Source organism: Carettochelys insculpta, chromosome 18 (assembly GCF_033958435.1).
Source record: "Carettochelys insculpta isolate YL-2023 chromosome 18, ASM3395843v1, whole genome shotgun sequence".
NCBI classification, from domain to species: Eukaryota; Metazoa; Chordata; order Testudines; family Carettochelyidae; genus Carettochelys; species Carettochelys insculpta.
This window is the reverse complement of record NC_134154.1, coordinates 4,971,544-4,993,854: the sequence shown is the minus strand read 5'-3', so window position 1 is coordinate 4,993,854 and position 22,311 is coordinate 4,971,544. Positions and strand designations below refer to the sequence as shown.

Here is a 22,311-nt window from a genome sequence, read left to right as displayed (position 1 = left end):
TCAACCCCAAGTTTTCCTGTTTACTGCAGTGGAATTTAAAAACGAAACCCATAATCAAAATGGTCGGTACCACTGCTGACTTGATGTAGGCAGAGTTATACATGGAAAACATCTGTTTTCAGCTTTTTGATTTAAGAGGATCTTTTACAGACGTGGAAAGGACAAATTCTTGATTAACAGGCTGGGAAATGCAGCAGTAGCACCTGCTATCTGCCTCCAAAATACCATCTTGCTAGTGAATACAGCTTGTTTCAAAACTTTTAGCACCCCTTGTTGTCTTAGCTTGCCAAAATGAGTTTGCCATTACAGTTCTCTGCACATTTATATTTACAACACAATGAGATTTCTTCCTTCTCTGACACGACAGCAACCTATGTTTTAAAGATGTAGAATGAGGATGCAGTTATTACTGAATGTGAATTTTGATCTTGTGGTGCAATATTGAGTTGGTTCAAGAGCAAGCGTTGCAATCTGTCAGATGCAGAACATGCCTCCCTAAAACAGGACAATTTCTTTGTCAGTGAGAATGGAACCCTTCCAGAGAAAGAGAAACGTATTACCACATTGAGGTTCTCTCTACCAATTGAGATGTTAAGACTATACATATGCTTTTACAGTGCAGATGGTACATTTCCTACTTTCACCTGATGGTAAATTTTAGCGGCCTCAACAAACGTGTTGGTGAGGATCAGAAGGTCAAACACATGAAGAAGCTCATAAAACACTAATTTAACAGAATTTAAGTCACAATAGACCAATGAGGGAAATATCTTATTCTTGGATAAAATTTGCTTCTCAATCAACATGCTGGAAGGTGTCATAGCAATTTCAGTTTCATGGATTAAATTCAGTTCAGTGAGCAATGCATAACCTCAGCCTTTATATAAGCTCTCTTTCCAACGTATTATTAGTTACTCCCCCACAAAGTTATTTTAGGAAACTTCTGTAAGAAAGCTCACAGTCTCAGTTAAAAAACAGTGTGCACAAGACAACCCCCCAGTGGCCCTTTCCTGCAATACCTCATCATGGCCCAGCATTCCCAGAAGCGCTAGGGTGATGTTCTTCCGAATTGTTGGATCCACTTTGGCACCAGCTCCTTGCGTTACAAATCGCAGGGCCTGCAGCATGGTGTCTCTGCAGCGAGCAACAATAAGTTACAATTCAAGGCTGCAGTTTTGCCCTCCCCACCGCCCGCAAAACAAAACAAAACAAAAAAAAAACCAGAACATCAACGAAGAACCAGGAGCTGTCTGCCAAGAACAGACTCACAAAAATGATTAGTACAAGGGTGGGTGTGCCTATATTTCAAGGTGCTGGGGCTTCTCTAATGGCGGGAACCATCAGCACCAAGCAGCGCCTGTAATGGTTCACATCTGGTTGTCATTCTTACTGCTGGGAAGGATTCTGCACCCTTCACAAAGGGAAGATCTCCAGGAGGACACTCATTTCTTAAGGAGCTGCAGGTTTCACTGATATGTTGGCTTATTCTTGGAACTAGAAAAAAATACCATGTTCATAGGGCCTGAAACAAATGCTACATAAAGGAACAAATTATTGGAGTTTTTCCATAGTATTCATATAACTCAGATAATATCTATTGATTGTTTTTTAAAAAAATAGACTTGTCTTTCTTCCCACTAGCGCCAAGTATTTCACATCCTGCCTGTCTTCTACAGCTTACCTGATGCCAGAATCCGCACTAGAACGGATTCCATTCAACAGCTCAGTAAAAAGGGGATCCACCTTAATATGGATGGCAATCAATTTACCGAGAGCATCGGCAGCCTTAAGGCGGACAGCACGGTTTGAATCTTGTAGCGCTTTGGTGAAGGTAGTCTGTAGCTGAGGTAGGAATGGTTTCAGGGCAATCCCAACCTGTGCAGGAAGAGATTTCAGAGGTGAGAGGGAATCACACATACTCAAATGTAAAACAAAATCTAGAAAGACAAGATCTGGGGAAAAAAAAAAAAAAAAAAAAAGGTGCGGTGGTGTTATAGCACTCAGCTAGAATGATAAAATCAGCAATTGCTCAAATGTCCCTAATACAGGTGAAAAATGGGAGAACCATGCAAGAACTGAATTCAGTTGTCACAAAACAGAGCATGAAGCACTTAGTCTGTGTTTGGTTTACTTTCATGGCTTCCTCATCAAGTTTTTACAGTTACAAGGAGACATCACTGAAGATTTTCACACCCATGACATGAGTGTTCTTTCTAATTAAACACGGTACACAAAAGCCCAGGGCAACTTGGTTACATAGACAAGGTTAGCAAATCTGGAGAGTTCAGAGCTGACAAAAAGGAAATACAAAGCAGTTTACCAGTGAGTTGGAATCTTACCTTGGCCAACAGAAGACTTAATGTTTCAAGCAAAGCCACCTTGACATTCCAGCTGAACCGATCTCCCAAGATTCGAATAAGGGGTCCAGTAATGCTCACAACAGAGGGCTTCAGGGCTTCAGCAGAGGTCAGTTTGATAACTAGTCCTAAGGCCTTTGAAGCCTCCTCTTTCTGCTCTGGATTACCAGTCAGAACACCTTCCCTCAGCACCGGAAGAATAGAAGTCACTCCCTGTCACAGGAATAACACAAGAATAGACCCAACAATGCAGACAACACCAAACCTATTTCCTCCACACACTTCTCACTGGAAGTGCAAGCTAAGTCTCTACATCTGAAAGTCTGGAATACCCCAGGATTACAGTATTTTGATAGCTACAAAAAAAAAAATCACATCAACTAGTTTACTGGGAAGACATGACAATTATTGTGGTAAATCACAGCATCACACTATATACTAATCACTTACCTTCTTTGGAATACAGAATCCTGGCACGTGTTCTCCTTTGGCCTCATTTCCCACCATACGAATATCCCTGTGCAGGTCCTCAATGAGGGCCAGCTGGCTTCCAGCATCTAATTTCTGTAAGAGTGACAAAGCGGGCAAAGACTGTGTAACAACATTAATCACCACAATTCCTGAATTCTTATCATGTTTATCAAGCGATAAGTCACTAATACAACTGGTATTCATTTCCTTCGGCTACAGTTACACTACAGCACTCTGTCAACAGAAGTCACTGTCGGAAGAGATTTCCAGACAAAAACTTCTGTTGACAGAGTGCAGCCACACACAAAAGCCAATCTTGAGAGCACTGCGCTCTGTCAACCGAGCAGCCGGACTGCACAACTTCTCTCTTGACAAAACAGGCACCTGGAAACACAGCAGACAGGGCTGTCCTTTGTTGTAGATGCTCTGTCTGTTGAGAGAACGCCCTTGCAGAGCATCCACGCAGCTTTTTTATAGACAGACTCTCATGGCTGAGAGGCACAATGCTGCTGGCTAACGTGCTGAGTTTTGTTGACAAGCTGTCGACAAAATGTATTTTGTGTGTGGACGTTCCACCGGTTTTGTCAGCAAAACTTGCTAGTGTAACAGCAGCCTTTCTGAATGTTTGGCCTTTCACCCCTACTACTGAAGTCTAGTTCAGTTCTGAATATACTACAACCTTTGCAACAAAGACCTCATTTCCACTGAAAACAGAGGGCTCTCCTGGAGAAGTATTTGACCCAGTCCATTCCCTCCCAGACTGTATTGCTATAACAGCCCCGCCCCACATCTCACCTTGGCGATGGAATTCAAAGCATCCCAGCTTTCATTCAGAACCACAGGATTGGTATCATTAAAAAGTCTGATCAAGCCTGAGACCAAGTTCCTGAGATGGGCGCTACAATCCGCTTTCGATTTAGAGCAGTAGATGTTTAGAATGACAGCTGCTGCCTGCCTCATTCCCACCTCAGAACTGCGAGTGGCTTCTAATAGATCTTCAATGATAATTCTCTGCCCAGCGTCATCTTCCACAGATAAGATCACAGCCTGGCAGTTAGCCATCTCCTAAAATGGCAAAATAAACTTCAGGCTAACTTTCAACCAGAATAAAAGCCACACATGCCTCAAGGTTTCATGGTATTGTGCTACAGACCATTATCATCCAGGATAGAGTGTACAACTGTTCATTACATTCACGGAAATCAGTCACATCAACAGGGTCTCTGTTGTTGCAGTTCATCTTGAGCCTAAAATCAATTTTACTGTTTAGCAACTATTTTTAACCATGGATTGTCCTTATTTAATGACAAATTCAGTGCATAAACTAAAGATGGAACACCATTTATGAAGGATGGACATGAGAGCACCTGGTAGGTTCACTCTAAAACTAAGAATTGCCCAAACTTTCCCCAACTAAGAAGCTGCATAAGTAGTTTGCAAAAAGCCAAAAGGCAGCCATTAATTTACCCTAAATGACCGTGGCTGCATTTTGATCCATCTTCAGCCCAGAGATCACAGACCCCAATACTTCAGCTTAATCCAAGCAGTTCCAGAGTCTGTGTCCGCATACTGAAGGAAATGCCGGCTACGGATAACTTTGGAGACAATTTCTGCACTAGGAGATCAGTTAACAGACATCTAATAGTAAACAATGAATCCATCATTTTAACTTGGTGTAACTAGTTATTAGACAGTGAAAACCAATCAAATGTAGCTGACAGAAACATTCTGGACTCTGTATATTAGATATTTTTGAAACGAAGAGCTATTGCAGTCTCTGCATACATGCTGATGATGCTTCGACCAGCACGAAATGCAGCGTCTCACACTAATTCATTCTCATCAACCAGAGGCTAGAACAAAGAGACAAACCGGAATAAAGTGCAGCTTTCAAAGCGGAAAAAATACCTAATAGATGGCACAAGCAACAGTGTACGAACAGAGCCACAACATATTTTTTAATCTCTGATCTAATAGCCCAGTGTTCTAATATTTACAAATAGAGCCTGTAAAATGGACACACTGATGGCCAAACCCACTGAGACTCAGGTAGTCTACATTTCCCAGCTCCTGATCAATCACCAGCAAAAAGATGATTCAATTGAGGAGCTAATGGATTGACTTAAGTTAAAAACTCTTATTTAAAAACACTGAAACATTGTTTATAACTGAACACTAGTTTTCTTTACTTACCAAAGCATGAACTAAGCTACTTACCAGTGGCTCATCGGCAGTGCCCAGCTTCTCTTTCAGTGCAGACATCATAGCAGGTAGGATTACACCTAGATGCCGTGTCAGAGCATCACCTGCCACAGATGAGAGGAATGCTAGCACTCTGGTGTTTACAGGAGGAGAAATTAGCTAAAAGGAAACAAGGAGAAGCAACAGGATTTTACTCCAATAAGACTTTTCAGAAAGTAGCACACGTAATACGCACGCATGAACAACTCTCAATCATGGGTCCATCGTAACTCAGATTAAAATTAGCGCTTCTGGCAAGTAGTCTGTTCATAGTCTGAAAATTTGTTCCCAATTTTTTTAAAACATCTGCACAGAGAATGAATGAGGCCAAAAGAAATAAAACATCCTCCAAAGTTTCGATTTGTTCTGAAACGTACCTTTGGCACCAAGTAAGGCAGCACCACACGGCTCTTAACAGCCATAACCTGCTTAAGACCATCCAGAGCAAAGTCAGATGTCTCTTCAGTATCCTGCAGAGAGAGGCTGGGGAGTTAGCCAGCTCGCCTGAAAGATTCTCTCTTTCCACAGCAAAAGAGACTTTGTTTCAAGTGACAAACTGTAGAACAATCATATAACCAACTCCTATGTGAGACCTCCCACCTGGGACTCTCAAAACCCTCTTCAGACACATAATCAATACTCATCAGTTTGGAAAGAATCTCCATAATGAGGCACTGTAGCAAAGTGGGGGACTTTTGGGGAGTTCAAAGGGTTTTGCATGAAGAAGGGTGTGGCACTCAGTGTCCCCAGGTGTTACTGGTTTAACAAGGTGAGGGGAGAGGGAGTTTGCTGTTGCAGGGACCAGCACAGAATGAAGACCCTCATGACTGGTGACCAGGTCAGATGGCACAGCTAGTTCTGGCCAGTGAAAGAACAATGGGCTGTGGAGGAACCACTGGAAGGAGCTATCAGAAGCTCAGCTGGAAAGAGGGGACTTCTTGACTGGGAGGAGGAGAGATCAGGGAGAGCCCACCTGGATGCAGGGGAGACTCAGACATGCTGTGCTACAGAGGCCAAGCCTATAAGCCTGAGATTTCCTATCCTGTGTTCAAAGCTCAATGAACCTTCCTGTTTTATGCTTGCTGAGACTCACTCTGGTCTGGAGAACAGGGTGCATTATTCCCTCTGGGAGAAGAGGCCCCAAGACTCCAGAGTGTGGAGTCTCCCCGAAGGGACCCACAAAGTGCTGAAGACTCTGAGAGGTGTGGTCCCAGGAGACAAAGGGGCTACCCTGGTGACAGTGAACACCCCAAGAAGGGGCTGTCACACTGAAGGGGGAACAAGGACTGTAAGTCAAATTTGTGCACAACCTGGGAGTCTGACAGGTACATAGGGTGAGTGATTTCCCAAATAACAGTGGAGACCTGTAGAGGGGACAGAAGAGTACCCAGATGGTCCAACTCGTAATCCTACACTTTACCTACAAGACCACTTCCTTCTCTTCTTACAGAAGAGATTAATCCAGAGATGAAATGAAATCATTAGACTGGTGGCCCTCTCCTAGTATTAGATCAGCTCCTCCTTCAGCCCACAGCAAGAATTTCAAAACTTTTCCTACAACCAGATTATTAAAAAATGTGTTTGGTCATTTCTGAAATGCTTACCAGCTGCTTCAACAAAAATGGCAGGATGTCCTCAAGAGCCTGGTATCCAATTGTTGAGTGAAGCTGTTCAAAGGTTTTAGCTGCAGCTTCCCTGACTTCTTCCAGAGGATCACACAGAGCTTTTCTCACTGTAGGAACTAGGGACTCTGAGAAGAACAGCACCTGTAAGATACATAGATACAGGTACAGGGCATCTGTTTATTGCAGCTGGAACACAGCTATAGCTAAACACAGCAAGCAGGAACTCACAAATTACATGTTAGACACAAATTTCTCTTTACCTGATGGAAGATCTAAACAGATTGATTTGTGTAAAAAATGTAACCTCCACAATGAGATAGATTAATTTAAAACAAGTTTTCAACTCTTACACCTCATAATCTGAAGACAGGTTGTAGTTTTAAGACTGTCAATTGCAAGCATACGTACAAACAAAAATAAATTGTGTGTGCTTTCATCTGGACAGCAAAATCAATTAGTTACAAGATGTGAAATTCAGATCCTTTTATAGCAAGTTTGCTGCATCTTTTCCCCTTAACTGCAAGGCATAGGCTAAGGAGTTTTAAATTTCCCCTCTGGAATTTAACTTACTGCATCCCTGCTGGTGGACTTCATGATCTCACTCAAACCAATGCAGACACCTTGCCTTTCGTCACTCTTCTCTGACCTCAAGCCCTCCTCCAGGATAGGGATGATTTCTGGAAGGATTTTCTCTCCCAACTTTCGAACAAGATCTCCCAGCGTCCGTGCTGCAACCTGTCCCCAACAATTGTGCAACAGAGTCACTCTGAACAGTTACCTCAAACAACTTGGTAGAATGTGCCAACCTCAACTGAATTGGAATATTCTATTCTAACTAGGAAGAGATCTAAGGTAGTTAACATTATGTACCTCAGACCACGAGAGAGTTTCAGACAGATACGGACATAGTACATCCAGACCTGGTACATTCTCATTAAATACAGCCCCATACTACCAACTCCATAAAATATAACCATGTGCATATTTTCGCTTCCTTTTAAACTTTAAAGAGTAAGAGCATCTGAAACCCATCACTTCCATTTCTAAGCTGCATGAAACTTAATGACTGAGGCAATTTTTTAAAATCTCTACTTATTGTATTTTATCCATAAGCAAGTGTTCACAGCAGAGTTAGTGATCAATGAAGGTGAGAACACAGCTGTGGAAAGGGAGGTTTAAAAGAATGGTTATTTTGCTGTAACAGCTTTGAATAAACAGGGTCTGTGTCGAGAAGACGCCTCTGTGTGTGTTTAAGGCGGCTAGGTTAATGGTAGCTTTGGGGCAGAGCTTATTCAAAAATTAATCACATTCCTCAAACACCAGTCATGAGCACTTTGTTAGAGTACCACATGTGCAGAACCCTTACCGTTCTCTTGTCTGCACAAGTACTGGCCAAGAACCCCAACAGAAGACTAAAGAGAGTGGGCAAAATTTCACGTAGTGTGCGAGGTGTGTTTGAAACCACAATTTTCCAGACGTGCAAGGATGCCTGGCGAACTACAAGCTGGGTGTCTGATCGACCCATGTACAGACCTGCCAGAACTCTATTCCGCCGTTCTACACCAAGAGCAGTAATAATGGCCTGAAATCATAAAAGGAAACCAGTGAAGCCAACATTGGACTTTTCATTATAAGAAACTTGAAGTAGTATTGCCATCATAAAAAGTATCCCCACCAGTTCTTGCTACAAATGGGATCACAGCAACAGATAACAGCACTTACTTTGTTTGACTGGGCTGTTCCAAAATTGTCATCCTCTGAGGCAGTTTCTGTTGTCATTTTTCCAGTGACTCCTGAGATATGGAATAGAAGATCCCCAAGGAGCTGAACTGAGCTAAACCTGACAAAAGGAGTAAGAGAAGAGTTACATGCAGAAAAAAGAAAACAAGTGCAACCTGTTATCCTAGACACTACCACAGGAGCAAATGGGGAGGAAGAGAGCCAGGTCACTGAACTTTCATATGAAATGCATAAAGATCATCCTGTCAATCTGTCCAAGAAAGATCGCTAGAGAGCTGATGGAATAGTAGGAATTCCACACTAAAGTGGAGATACGCCTTGATCTGAACTAAGATGAGCAAAATAGCCCACGGATACAATCATTTGCACACTGTCTATGTCCACTGGCTTCTAAGATATGAAGGCAGAGTTAAGCTGTCACATGACTGCATGCATCACTAGCCATTTTATTATTAACTTTTAGACATTAACAGCTCAGACCAATGCTCTTTCTACTTCACGTTTCCACACAAGGGCGAATGACTGTTTAGAAACCACACTGAAAAAAGAAACGCAGTATGTGTATCTGAGCACTAAATATTGCTACAGAAACTGCTGGGGAAAAATATTTTGAAATTGTCAGCTGACTAAGTCATCTACCAGGAGTGCTTTGCAATATCACATGGGAGAAATTACATTCAGTATTCCACTCCGAAGTCTTAGTCTGAGAGTACTACTACAAAGACACCAAACTTTGTCCCTATGTAAAAAGGAGAGTCTGTTATTTCAATACAGCCCCTATGATTTATTAAATAGCAACACTGGGAGGCTTTCAACCCACCCAATCTTCCACCCATGGGAGCATATTTACTGCAGAGTAAAAAACTTGTTCCCTACCTTATTCGCCAAAGATCATCAAACAGGCCTTGCTCCAGCTGAGGCAGGAGAAGAGCTATTGCAGTCTCTGCGTACATGCTGATGATTCTTTGACCAGCACGAAGTGCAGTGTCTCGCACAAATTCATTCTCATCTGCCAGAGCCTAGAACCAAGAGACAAACCAGAATAAAGTGGAGCTTTCAACATGGAAGAAAATAGCTAATAGATGGCACTTGATTTCCACACAGAGACATGGTGAATTCCTCCCTGTCATCCATTACAAGAAATGAGTTACAAAGCAATGAAGCCCTAGTGAAGGCCTCTTCTCATTTCCCATACTCTTCAAAGTTAAGCATTTACTAAAAGCCATACACAAAACCCAGCACACAATGCTATCAAGGACCTGAGAAGAGGAAGGAATAGAACCCGCTATGGACAATACCATCCTCAGTTGCTCTCTTAGGCATTTAGAAATTCCTGAGGGCTTTTCTTCCCTAAAACATGAACCTCCTGCCATATGCCTCCTACCTTAAGGATACATGGTATGATTGGCCCAACATAGGGGGTGAACTTGTCTCCAAAGGTGATGGGTAGATAGTTGAACATCATGATATAACCATCTCGGACATGGGGTGCAATGTCCACTTTGCTGGCTGTAGCTACAATTTCTGGCATAAGTTTCTCCAGTTTTTCTACCCCCAACCCTGCCATGACTTCAGCCAGACCTGAAAAAACAACACTTGGATTCAGAAATAGTAAATACAGGATGATACACCCAAATTACTGTTTCAGCCAAGCCACGAAACTATGCCACCATTGCTCGGCACCTGTAATATTACCTTGAGCTGCACCAGATCGATCCACTGAACTCTGCTCATACGTCAGTGTCTCCATCAGCCATGGCAGCAAATCCTCAAAGCATGACTCCCCCATACCCTTCACCATAGCTCCTAATGCCTTTGCTGATACTGTACGCACCTGTCAATAGAGAGAAGTGCAGAGTTGCAAAACCTTTAGTCCAGTGTTTCCCAAATGGGGTTCCATAGAGTGAAAATAAGGGTCCCGCAAGAAAATTCCTCTATGGCTCCTTGCCCTGCTGCCACTGAAACAGTAGAACTGAATTCAATTGGTTTAACGGTCAACAGGATGGCAGAGGGGTCCTGCTGTTAAACTAACTGAATTTAGTTCAATTATTTCAGCGGCAGCAGGAAGCTGCAGAGAGCCACTCACTCACCCAGCTAACCAAGTGGTCACACCCCTCCAGTGGAACACCTCCACACTAGCCTTCCTTCCTCTGCACGTATGCAGCCACCTGGCATAGGCTCACCAGCCAGAGCCATGGAAGGGTTAGTGCTGGGGTCCAGTTTGGGACTAAGGTAGGTTACTCATGGGAATGGAGTGGCAGGTTTGGGGATCAGAGGGGTTAAGCCCAGGGATAGGAAGGGCAGATTTGGCTTGGAAATAGGGGGGCAGATTTGGGGGCAGAGGTGGGTAAAGTCTGGAGATAGGGTGGCAGGTTTGGGGACAAAGTGTGGTAGAGCCTGGGAATGGCGTTCCACAAACTTCCTTCAAGTTTAAAAGGGTACTGTAGCCAAAATAAACTTGGGAAACACTTATCTAGTTGTAAAAAAGTCATCAGGACAGAACAATATGGAGATCTTACTGCCCCTCCCTACTCTCTTTCCACTGCTTCTCACTAATCTCACTGCAAATTAGTGCTCAGAAAGATTAGAACTATTCCTAATTTATCAAGTAGAAGGATTCTTCACATGAGTAAAACTGTAGTTCCACCAAGACTCACCTCAGGCACAGGGTCCAACAGAGACGTTTTCAGTCCAGGGGTCACACTGGGTAGGTAAGGAGACAAATCCTGAAACAAAGAACCCAGTGTTCAAGTGCTGAATTCAAAAACAAAACAAGACCCCTCAGAATCTCTTCTTTGTCTGGTACCACACTTAGACAAAGCTCAACCCCAGGATCTTAATACACTGCCTCCCCAGCACAGACAATACACAAACTGACTCCATTTTCCCACATGTTCCTTACAGAGTACTATCATATTAAACCTCAAAAGCCTTTCACGATAATTCATAAAAATAACTTTTTGTTTACTAAATTAAATCCAGCTCTTCCCCCCACAATGCAAGGTTTAATTTTAGAGAGTGACCAGCAATAAAGGAACCAAAGGGATCTTATGCTACAGTCAGTTCAACTTTTCCTTCTGAGAGCCAACACTGAAAGTCCCTAAATTCATTCAGGAGAAGCAGATTTACAGGAATATTCCTCTCAGCATAGAAATATTCAACTATTCTTCTACAACACTTGGTTGAGGAATGTATATGGCACCAGCATTATACTGTAGATCACTCGTGTCCCAAAGAAATATAATGGATCACCACAGGCCTCTCCCTTCCCACTGAGCCAGGTGCTGCACACACTCCCAGATTACTCACTAAATCCTCGCTGAAGTTGGAGCCACTGCTGCACAAGCCACCCTGGGCTGGAGGTGTGCCGCAGCTGAAGCCTGCTGGGGCTGGAGGAGCTGCCTCCACCACGGCCACCATGTGTTTGTCCCACCACATGATGGGGTGTATGCATGGAGCAGTCAGAAGGCGCCCCACATGTGCATCTCTCCTGAGCCACATTTCACCACTCTCCACTGCCCCATTCTCCACATGTGGCCAATGGGGAGCACATTGGACACTGCAGCTGGAGCTCAAAGGGGAAGGTTTAAAAGTTGATGGTCTCAACCACTCTAGAATTTTCACTTTGCAGAAGTCACTTGGCTCACTTAATATCTGTGTTTATTCAGTGGAACTACTCAGAGTTCTCATACTACCCATATCGTGAATGCAAACCCAGACACCAATAAAATATTCCTAGTCTCTTGCTCTGTTAGTCTATGTCTCCTCTCCAAAGTAAGCAAAGCCTCTGGCTGGAAAGATCTCCCCAGCATTATACCTTCTGGTCAGTCAGGGAGTACATGTTTCCAATGATCTGAGCAGCCATTTTTCTGGTATCTGTGGAACGATCTTGAAAGGCTCTCTGAACAATGGGCATAATGAGAGCTAGAGATGGAGCATCGATGAAATGGACAAACTTGGTATCCAGCAAGGTCTGCAGGCACTCCTGGGTCTTCCTGGACGGGTCAGTGAGTGCATCCAGCAGTACTGGAGCAATTGCTACACATTTCAAAATGGGAAAGAAAAGGGCATGTTTGTACAGGGCATGGACAAGGAAGACTGCTTCAGCCACAGCTGGTGTCCTCGCGCCCACCCAAAAACGTGCTAATCCTCCTAAAGACTGGCAAAGTGAGAAATGCCAAAGACAACCTTGTTAACATGGATTGAGACTATTCAGGCTATGTCTACACAATAGGCTTATTTAGAAATACCTTCTTTCCAAATAACAGGTCTAAACGCAAAAAGCGCGTCGAAATAGTGATTGGCTGTTTCAAAATAGAGCATCCACAGGGACTGTCTCAAATAAAAGGGCACCCAGAAGCAGTTCAGGCAGGGCATCAGATCAGCAGTTGCTTCCCATGGCTGTTGCTTGATGCTGTCTGAGGCTCATGTCTTAAGTAAAACCCCAGGCAACTGTTTTTCTTGGGTTTCCCCTGCTTGCTTGCCTACTGCTGTGAGAGACAGCAAAGCATTCTCACTGTGTGCTCCAGCTGCCCTGATTCAGGACACCAGTGGAATCCCCGCTATGGAGCCGGAGTCAGAGCTTCCCCTGTGCTGTCTGGAGCCCCTGCTCTGCTCCCGCTGCAAGTTATGCAGCACTCTGTATAGGCTGGCCCCTAACCCCTGGACCCCAGCTGGCAGCCCCTCTTCTGGTATTTAGGGGACAGAGGCCAGCAGCTGGAGCCCACCAGCCACAGACCGGACCCCGTGCCCCACGGCATTTGGACACCAGTACAGACTGGTTGGACCATGTTGTTCTGGAGTGATGGGGGGACCAGCAACCCTAAAAGTTTGAGGTTTACTGGTTTCAGAATAACACGCCCATAATTCAGTTATTTTGAAATAGTGCATGCATCATTTAGACAATGTTAGAGTTATTTTGAAATAACTCATCAGTGTAGCTATAGCCTCAGAAAACATTTAGAAAGTGTAAAAACAGGCACTTGTGTTGCAGTTTTCAGGTTATACCTTTCTAAAAGCGGATTTTGTTTCAAGTTTATATGATTCAATGTGAACATAAACTAAAAGGGACCTGTTCTATGATACTGTTATAAAACTGGACTCATATCAGAATGCAATGAGCAATCAAACAACTAGCATGCACAGGATTCTTACCCAGGATCTCCGGATTCCTAATAACAGAGCCAATTTGCCTAAGAGCCTGCTGTCCTGCCTTCTGCACTTTTACATGGGAGTCTGTGAGCACTTCAGTGAGCTTTGGCACAATATTTGGCAGGCAGGAAGAGAGCTGTTTTGGGGCACAGTATGCCATAGCCCCCAGCAACTCCACAGACCCTGAACATAGAGGAAGAGAAAATTAACAGAAGAAACTGGCAATGGCACCATTCAACACAAATTGAGCCTCGCACAGAGAAACAGTCCAGAAACACATCCATTGCTGAGGTGTTCAATTAATGGGAACTCTTGGGGGAGGGGGAGAAAGATTCCTGCACTTCAGCTAGCTCTATAGTTGCAAGAGAATTTTTCTTAGAATCCAGCCACAAGAAAATGCTGCTTATATATGTTCTGAGACACATGCTAAAAGAAGAATTAATTCTAAAAACTATATGCTCCACTATAGCGAAACAAAAAGAACAAAACCTGGCAGCATTCACAAGGATGAAAAAATAAGCCAGACGAGTAGCGTTCCAGTGAACTTCAAGCTCCTCTGAACTACAGCAGAGCCAAGCACTAGTCCATACCAGCTTTTGTTCTCCAAGACTCCTCCTCAAGTGCTGCCAAAAGCGATGGTAACACCAGCTTCACCCCATGAGCGCTGAGGTTGCTCATCACTGCCTTGGCACAGTCGTCTGCAGCCTTGAGGGAGGAAAGAGGACATTTATAATCTGCCACACTGCTGGTTCCTCCCACTCCTTTAAACAGCCAGTGGAACCGTGGTCCTGGTGTACAATAGTCTGCATGTCCAACAGTACAGCTAATTGAAAGAACCCCATTCCCCCAATGGAATACAGAGCTATTGGTTATCAATGAAATCAAGTTCTACTAGTCTGTGGTTTGTCCAAGGGTTTGTTGGTTTTTTAAACAAACTGTTAAGCAGAACAAGAATTGTTTTTGCTACCAGCTCCCATATTCCTGGTTCTCAGGAACCTCTTACCTCTCGTACGTACTGGTTTCCATCTCCAAAACAAAGCAGCAAATGGGGTAACACGTGAACCACATACGGCTCAAAGAGCTTCCCTAGCATGGTGCAGAGCATCTCAAAGGCAAATAGAGCCCCTGGAGGAAAAGACAGGATAATCAGGAAATAATACAGCCCACTAAGTGGAGTCAGAAACAACGACCATATTTGCACAAGAAGCTCATAAATAATTTTTGTGGGAAACTCTGATCTGGAAGCTTGGGGACATCCCTTTTCCTTGAACCAGAGGGGAGTATTGTGTCAGGGTCTCACGCTCTCCAGAGACAGTGCAGTGGCTGATAGCATTAAAAATGCACCATAGTAGCCTTCTGAGTTCCAGCGTAAGTTAGGATCAGGGTGAAGAAAAGAGAACTGAAGATGGAAAAACATGCAGCAGCATATGTAAGTTTTAAAAACCCACTGTCACCTCAGGGCCATCTAGCACTCCTATACGTAATACCCTGAGGGAAACAAAAGCCTCCTTAGATAACACCCAGAGATGTGAGACAGGATGCCAGAGACTAGTGAGGCAGTGTTGCGGGAGTGGGGGAGGCATTTCAAATATACTGTAAAAGAGAAATCAAGGATTCAGAAGACCCACATAATAGTATCTACTCAGGGAACAAAGAGTCACAAAGCACAGGATTTCCTAAGCAAATCAGACAGTGCTAAGTAAATGGGTGAAATACAGGTATCAGTATGTCTGGTACCAGTGTCAGCAGATCAAATATACAAAACTTGAAAGAGATGGAGAGCAAAGTGCCTACCACTCACCCTCTCGCCGGCGGAAGTTCTTCTTATCTTGAATGGCATCAGTCAGTGTGGTCATCATCTTCTGTTGCTTGAGAGAGAGGATGCCAAGGCCTTTCACCAGGCCTGCCAGGCCATACGCTGCACCTTTGCGCTCAGCATACTTATCAGACTCTAAAAGCAGCTGCATTAGCTTCTGTATCATTCCTCCTGCATCATCTTTAATGGCAGGCACAAGAGGTGGTAAACAGCCGGCCACAGACTCCTGGACCTACAGAATAACCCACCAGTTATAGAACAGCTCACAAGATGTAATGTCACTAAACCAATAACTGGTTCCTCCTCCACGCTGCACTCACCTTGCTGATCCACTGGTGTGTGCCCCCAGAGACAGGTTTCTGCCTTCTCAGGTTAAAAACCTGAACCCATACATGAGACTCAGGAGTAGGAAATCTTTTTTTCCCCTCAGGGTCCATTGACCCACGGGGGGGTGGGGGGGGAGTCAGGGGCCACATGCAATAAAAAGTGCAAAAAAAATGTGAGAAGCAAAATAAATAAATAAACCTTATTCGTACTCAACTCAGTGCAGCAGGACCTGCCCCATCCCAGACAGTCAGAGCTCATGCTCTAGTCCCTTGGAGGAAGAAGGGGAGGCTAGGGGCTACTCCCTGCAATGGGTCGAGGTGGTGACCATGCTCCAGCCCCACAGGGATAGGTGAGGCTCAGGGCTTCCAGGCCATAGCATGGACACTTTCTGGCTGTTTCTACACATGCAACATTCGAAAGTGGCATGCTAATAAACGGCCTGCAATATGCTAATGAGGCGTGCATGCAAATTCCCCACACCTCATTACATAAGGTCACGTGGTTTGGAGTCCGAAAGACGTTCTCCCGGACTCTAAAACGCCGTTTAGAAGCACGGCCCCCAGGGGGTCTTCTGGAAGGAAGTCCTTCTTCCGGAGGCCTCTACTTCCTGAAAATTTTTGGGAAGAAAAGGACTTCCCTTCCAGAAGACCCCCTGGGGGCTGTGCTTCTAAACAGTGTTTTGGAGTCCGGAAGAATATCTTCCAGACTCCAAACCACGTGACCTTATGCTAACGAGGCACGGGGAATTTGCATCCCTGCCTTATTAGCATATTTTTGGCCATTTATTAGCATGCCACTTTCAAATAAAGTGGCCTGTATAGAAACGGTCTCTGTGAGCCAGATCAAATTAAGTGGGTGGTGAATCCAGCTTATAGGCCAGGAGCTTCCCACTCATCGTAGAGCTGTGTAAACAGTGTTTTCCAACATTTTTCCACATTTGGACTCCTAAAAAATTTCAAATGGAGACGCATACCCTTTAGAAATCTCAGCTGTAGTCTACAGACTCCAAGCTTAGAGAACATGCTCCCCCTGTAACTCTCTGAAGACACTGCTCTAACTCACTAACGCCTTGAGTCAATATTTCCACACACATGGATGGCAACAAATCATGAAATCCCTGGAAGTGTCAGAGAATTAACCTGGCTCCTGAGAGATTCCAAAAGGAGGTACCTGTTGGGATGGAGTAGACAGGGCTGCTATCAGTTTTGCAACAATTGGTTTCACTTTAGGGTCACTCTTGTCCAGATGTTTTGCCAGAGAGCCCATCAGAATGACCACACTCTGTCTGACAGCATCATAGTTAGCATCATTTGGAGCATTTTTCAGGAATTCTTCGAACACCGGCAAGAGAGAGTTAACATTGTCCTGAAAAAACAGAGGTATATCTTGTCACCTGCTACTATAGCCACTTTCAGAACATGGTTTGCTTTACTCTGCAGGACCTGGTTACCTTTATAAGAGGCAAAAACTATGCAAAATATGCAATCAATGTACACTTCATATTCCATGCATTGACTACAGCATTTAGAACTATGTGGCATCCTACAAGCTAGGACAGGCATTGGCAACCTGCACCTCTGGAGCCACATACAACTCTTCAAGCATTTCTCTGTGGCTTTTGATAAATAGTGAATGTCTAAAAGCCCAACAATGAACAACCCATATCTAAACAACATAGAATATGTGATCTCAACACATTGGATAACTTCCCATTTAATATGTGCTGTGCACTGTGGGATATGATCCTGTGTCTGTGTTTTGATCATACTGCTAATAAAGTCTTGATTTTAAAAAGAAAAGGAAGCTTGAGGCATTCGTGCTGCGAAGGGCAACGTGCTTTTTAAGAAAGAAAACTGAAATTAAACATGAAGTAAAACTGGCATAATTAAAGTATCAGAGAGGTAGCCAGGTTAGTCTGTAGCTTCAAGAACAAAAAGAAGTCTTGGATTCGGGAGTCTAAGTCAGGAAGACCATAGTAGAAAAGCACACACACGCGTGAAGTGTGAGGAACTTGAATATGTAAAAAGTTTGTGCACACCCAGCAGTAAATATGAACTTGCACGACTGTGCCCTAAAGGTATGGTTTGACATTATTAAGGAACGCCTCATATTCACATGCATTGCAGTTCCTGAATTACTGAGTTTTGACCAAATTTGAAAAAATTACTTGTTGCTATTTTGGTTGCTGACCACTGAGAGCTAGAGCTAGTTCCCGGTAAAGAGCAATTAGTTCTTAAGTATTTAAAAAAAAAAAAAAAAAAAAAAAACAGCCTGCCAGCCCAGTGATCTGGTGAAAACAGTGTTCATTAGCCCTGTGGATTTCAGCACTCTTTCCTTTGCGTTCCCTGAATTAGTAGAAATTTGGAACACAAGAAAGTACACCGTATATTGCTCCTCTGGAGACAAAGGAGGAGCATGAACTAGTGGTGACAATACTGTACTCAAGTTCTTTCTAACTCCTGGAAGGAGTCACAAGCAGACCCCGAAGGATTACTGAGGGACCTCCAACTCTTTCTCCTTCACCCCGCCTCCACAATCTAAGCAGGATGCAAGAGCATTGAGTTTGACAACTCATCTTTTCTTGACAGCTCCATACTCCCCATGTGTGAAATACCCATATAGTTTTACTACAACAAACATGCATTTTCAATTCATTTCAAAATGTCAAAGGGTCTGAAGTTGTACACAAGGCTCCCTACATTTTGTACAGAGATGTAAATATCAATATAATGTCAAGGGAGGTTGTGGAATCTCCATCGCTGGAGATATTTAAGAACAGGTTAGACAGATGTCTATCAGGGATGCTTTAGATAGTACTTGGTCCTGCCTTTGGGGCAGGGGGCTGGACTGGATGGCCTCTCGAGGTCCCTTCCAGTCCTAGTGTTCTATGATTCTATGATAAATATTGGCTGCTGTATATGCAGTTCTTGAGTGCTTGCGTCATGAGATTAAAAATAAGTTACTTTGGTTCGAAAGATATATAGTCCAATTCTCCTTTTATTAGACCAGTTTTACACTATTTCAATTCCAGACACGTCAGTTGAAGGATTCCTGCTTTACAATGGTGTAAGTTAAAGGAGAATCTTAGGTTCTTAGTTCGTCCTTGCCACTACTGGAATAATTTTAAAAAAATACATTAGAGAAAGAAATTCTCATTAGAAGAAAGTTTTTAATGGTAGCTTTGAACCATTGGTTTACCTAACATATAGGCTTCAAAACAGTATCCAGTATCCACATCCTTACATTTACTCCCATCTGTAAGGGAAGAAGAATCTGAGCTTACCTTGCCATGGGTATTGAGCGTAGAAAGAGCAGCATCTAGCATGCACTTCCGGACCTCAGGATTGCGGTCATTAAGGGCATCAGGTACAAAGAACTGAAAAAGGGGCTTCACCTGAGAACTATCCAGATACTGAGAGAGTTTGTTCAAGGCCAAGGCTATGCCACATCTGTATAAAAAATGTGTTTGTGTGAATTGGACTTTCAGGATTTGTACCAGAGATTTTCGTGAACACTCTTTTTTTTGTAGCTATCACACTTCCAGTTTCAATAGTTAAACAGAGAAAACACAATGGAACCGTAACACTTCACATAGTTCAGAAGCTGTGCCAATTTCCACAAAGTGATGGTCCTAGCGCAGCAACAACCATTTTGCTTTCAGCTCCGGGCTGCAAGTTCCCAAAGGAACAATAATCTGCCACCCATACAGCAGCTTGCATGTGAAGGATCTCGAGCACTTTACAAAATCACTGAACATAAGGATCGCTTATCCTACCATTGACATGTGTAGCAGTGCACATCAGCACTGAAAAACAAAATTTAGGAGGAAGCAATGAACAACCCGCTGTCCAATTAAAACTAGAGAAAGCATTTAAGTGGGCAGAATGTAATTATCCAAGTTGGAATTTCTTTAGTTCCCTAAGGCCAGAATGGCTATTCTTGAAACAACTAACTGAGCACAGAGCAGAGACTGCAAATCTGTTGACATAAGCCACAAATTAGACTGGGAAAGATTCTGCTCTTATGAGACTGACAGATAAAATTCTGCAGCCCAGCAGTAATGAATCTGGAAATGTTCCTGTAGAACATGTAAAGTTGTATTGGCCTGCAAAGGCTGGTCCAGGACAAGTGTCCCACAACACGGGCAACTATGTAATCACCAGCTGGGACAAATGTGAAGGGTTTACTCTTCAAACACTTCCCTGAACCAAGCAATGCCTTCTCACTTACCATAAGATGGGCAAAAGCCTGAAGCATGTCATTTATGAAGCACCAAAAGTGAACAGAAGAATTTGAAGAGAGACTGTACCTTGCTTCCCACTGGTCAGGTGGAGACTCAGATATCACCCGTCCCAGAGCATCCAAAACTGGAGGTGGCCTCTGTGAGTGGGGAGATGCATCCATTTAATAAGTATGTTTTTCCAACAACACACACAAAGCAAGAAGGGACAAAAACCAAAGTTCTACAGCATTAGTTTTAGCAGCTCAGGTTAGCTTCCTCTCCTCAGCCTACAAAACTTAGATCCACGATGCCTCCCCCATCTACGATGCCTCATATAACAAAACAGAAGACATATCAAAACACCAACAGAAGAATGTAATGTGTGTGCAAACTGAGTAAGAAAGGGACATAACACTGAGTACATACAGCTTGTCCCTATAACTTCATGCAACAGTAGTATCTACTTACATAGAGCTTCTCCTGGTAAATCTCCATAAGTTTACTTAAGACTTCAGGGGCTTGGTTTCGATACTGCTCTACAGCTTTGGAGAGTGCCTCAGCTCCAGCTTGACGCACAGCTTCTTCATAATAGATTACATCTTTGATCAGCAGGGAACAGAGATCAGGCTGCAACTCCAGGCCCATAGATTCCCACAGCCTGCAGGTTACACAAAAGGATCATTATACAGACAGCTAGAGATCCTCCTACACATAGAACACCAGAAAGGTCCAAAATTGCACCCCTTTGGGGAAAGGGCCCACCCAGATCCATGTGAGAAGGTGAATAAGCATCACTATTACAATCCACTAAATATAGCTCTCACCTCTCTGCAAGTTTTCTAATCTCATCTTCCACATCAAACTTTACCACCCAGAGCCGGCGCAGCAGATTTAATCCATTCTTTTCATCACTGTCAGGTGTTGGTAGTACCATCTGCAGCTCCATTAGTCCCTGAATGAAATGATAGGCCCGTCAGTACAAACATCTGGTCTCTATAGACATTCTTAGCAGAAATATAATACAAGAAATTTTACATGCAAAGGAAAATTAGGGGTGGATTAAATAAACTCTCTGCTGAAAGATGTCTTGACGCTTCATTGGTTTTGCAAAAAGCTGTTGCAAATTGCACAAAATGAGTGCCAGAGACTGTGTAATTGGTGGAAGCAGGGAGTGGTGGGTCAGGGAGGACTATTTCGTTTTACTGCGCATGCCCTCTCACAGCTGCACAAAGAGACTAAGATCGATAAAAGAACCATTTCAGGACTCTCTCATAAAACAAGTGTTCCATGCACCTTTCTGAAGAACAGATTTTGAAATTTAATGGGAAAGCCATATTGCCAGAAGTTGCTCAATAATCAACAGTAAAATAGTGACTGATGACTAAGAAGGAGCAGGTGAGTGAACATCAAACCAATATAGTTAGGTACTGCAGCCGAGCAATAGCTCTCAGCTGCTTAGAAGTCCAGGTAACTGCCTAGAAGAGGAGCTCAACAGAAATGACACCTACATCGAACAGGACAATATACTCTAATTTACAATTGTTGCCTTTGTGAGAAATACCATAAAAGGAGAAAGAATGATCTCTGTATTGCTGTGCACACATGGAGGAAAATGCTTGCCTGACCTTGCTTTTCAACCATCAGCCAGTTTCCACCTCTCTCCTTGTCTAGGTGCCCCGGGAAGCAAAGGTGTTACCTGGTTGCCCAGGTTACAAACCGATAGACCTGGTCGCCTAGGTTACAAATGGCCAGTCACAGCTAGCAGGGACCTGGTCACCTTGGTTACAGATGGCCAGGCCCAGATCACAGCTAGCAGAGGCCTCACACCCCATGTGAGCTACTCATACACACACAGCCCACTTCGTCACAGGCCTGCTTGGCTCCTGCAGCCCTGGGATACAGGATGCCCCCCATGCAAAGAGGGACATCAGAAAATCTGGCTGGCAAAATGCTAACCTGTTTCTATCAAGCATATGGAAAGTTTTTTCCAAGGCTTATAACTTGGACAATTTTTTTTTTAAATGTGAACAGTAAGAGACATCCCTGATACCAGAAGGACCCCCTCTTGCCAAATTTCAATCTTCAGTTCATGGCATGGAAAATAACCTCTTGCCCTGCTCTTCCATTCTCAGAAACGGCTGACCTACTTTCTCTGAAATTCTCTAAAAACATTCAGCTTGAGGCAGATGTGGAAGATTTCAGCCCAAATGGCCCAAAGTTTGGCAAAGATATGAGCAACCAGAAGTAAGGTCTTGTTATGTTAAGCATCAGGTGGTGCTACCAGCTCCTCCTATGATGATTAATGGCAACCACAATGTTAAAGATTCACACCGTTGTAGGGAAAGGAGTCAGGGACAAGCT

The 22,311-nt window shown here is 43.6% G+C and overlaps 1 protein-coding gene across 3 annotated transcripts in view; it reads right to left on the bottom strand.

The window, feature by feature from the left end:
- Window positions 1-22,311, bottom strand: part of GCN1 (GCN1 activator of EIF2AK4) — a 58,592-nt gene that overhangs the window by 8,729 nt on the left and 27,552 nt on the right. For 2 of the 3 annotated variants that reach the window (XM_075012432.1, XM_075012433.1), the window contains exons 29-53: window positions 20,775-20,902; window positions 20,419-20,608; window positions 20,038-20,108; window positions 19,012-19,177; window positions 16,899-17,093; window positions 15,387-15,633; window positions 14,589-14,710; window positions 14,176-14,290; window positions 13,589-13,768; window positions 12,252-12,472; window positions 11,092-11,160; window positions 10,130-10,268; window positions 9,819-10,015; window positions 9,311-9,453; window positions 8,417-8,534; window positions 8,061-8,276; window positions 7,265-7,429; window positions 6,674-6,835; window positions 5,447-5,539; window positions 5,046-5,189; window positions 3,624-3,893; window positions 2,808-2,921; window positions 2,340-2,570; window positions 1,682-1,875; window positions 1,020-1,134 (exon numbers count right to left, since the gene is read on the bottom strand). In XM_075012432.1, the coding sequence (XP_074868533.1) occupies window positions 1,020-1,134; window positions 1,682-1,875; window positions 2,340-2,570; window positions 2,808-2,921; window positions 3,624-3,893; window positions 5,046-5,189; window positions 5,447-5,539; window positions 6,674-6,835; window positions 7,265-7,429; window positions 8,061-8,276; window positions 8,417-8,534; window positions 9,311-9,453; window positions 9,819-10,015; window positions 10,130-10,268; window positions 11,092-11,160; window positions 12,252-12,472; window positions 13,589-13,768; window positions 14,176-14,290; window positions 14,589-14,710; window positions 15,387-15,633; window positions 16,899-17,093; window positions 19,012-19,177; window positions 20,038-20,108; window positions 20,419-20,608; window positions 20,775-20,902 (4,005 nt within the window). Of the gene's footprint in view, window positions 1-1,019; window positions 1,135-1,681; window positions 1,876-2,339; window positions 2,571-2,807; window positions 2,922-3,623; window positions 3,894-3,981; window positions 4,076-5,045; window positions 5,190-5,446; window positions 5,540-6,673; window positions 6,836-7,264; window positions 7,430-8,060; window positions 8,277-8,416; window positions 8,535-9,310; window positions 9,454-9,818; window positions 10,016-10,129; window positions 10,269-11,091; window positions 11,161-12,251; window positions 12,473-13,588; window positions 13,769-14,175; window positions 14,291-14,588; window positions 14,711-15,386; window positions 15,634-16,898; window positions 17,094-19,011; window positions 19,178-20,037; window positions 20,109-20,418; window positions 20,609-20,774; window positions 20,903-22,311 lie in introns of those variants that run through there. The other variant, XR_012647980.1, reaches the window with a different exon arrangement.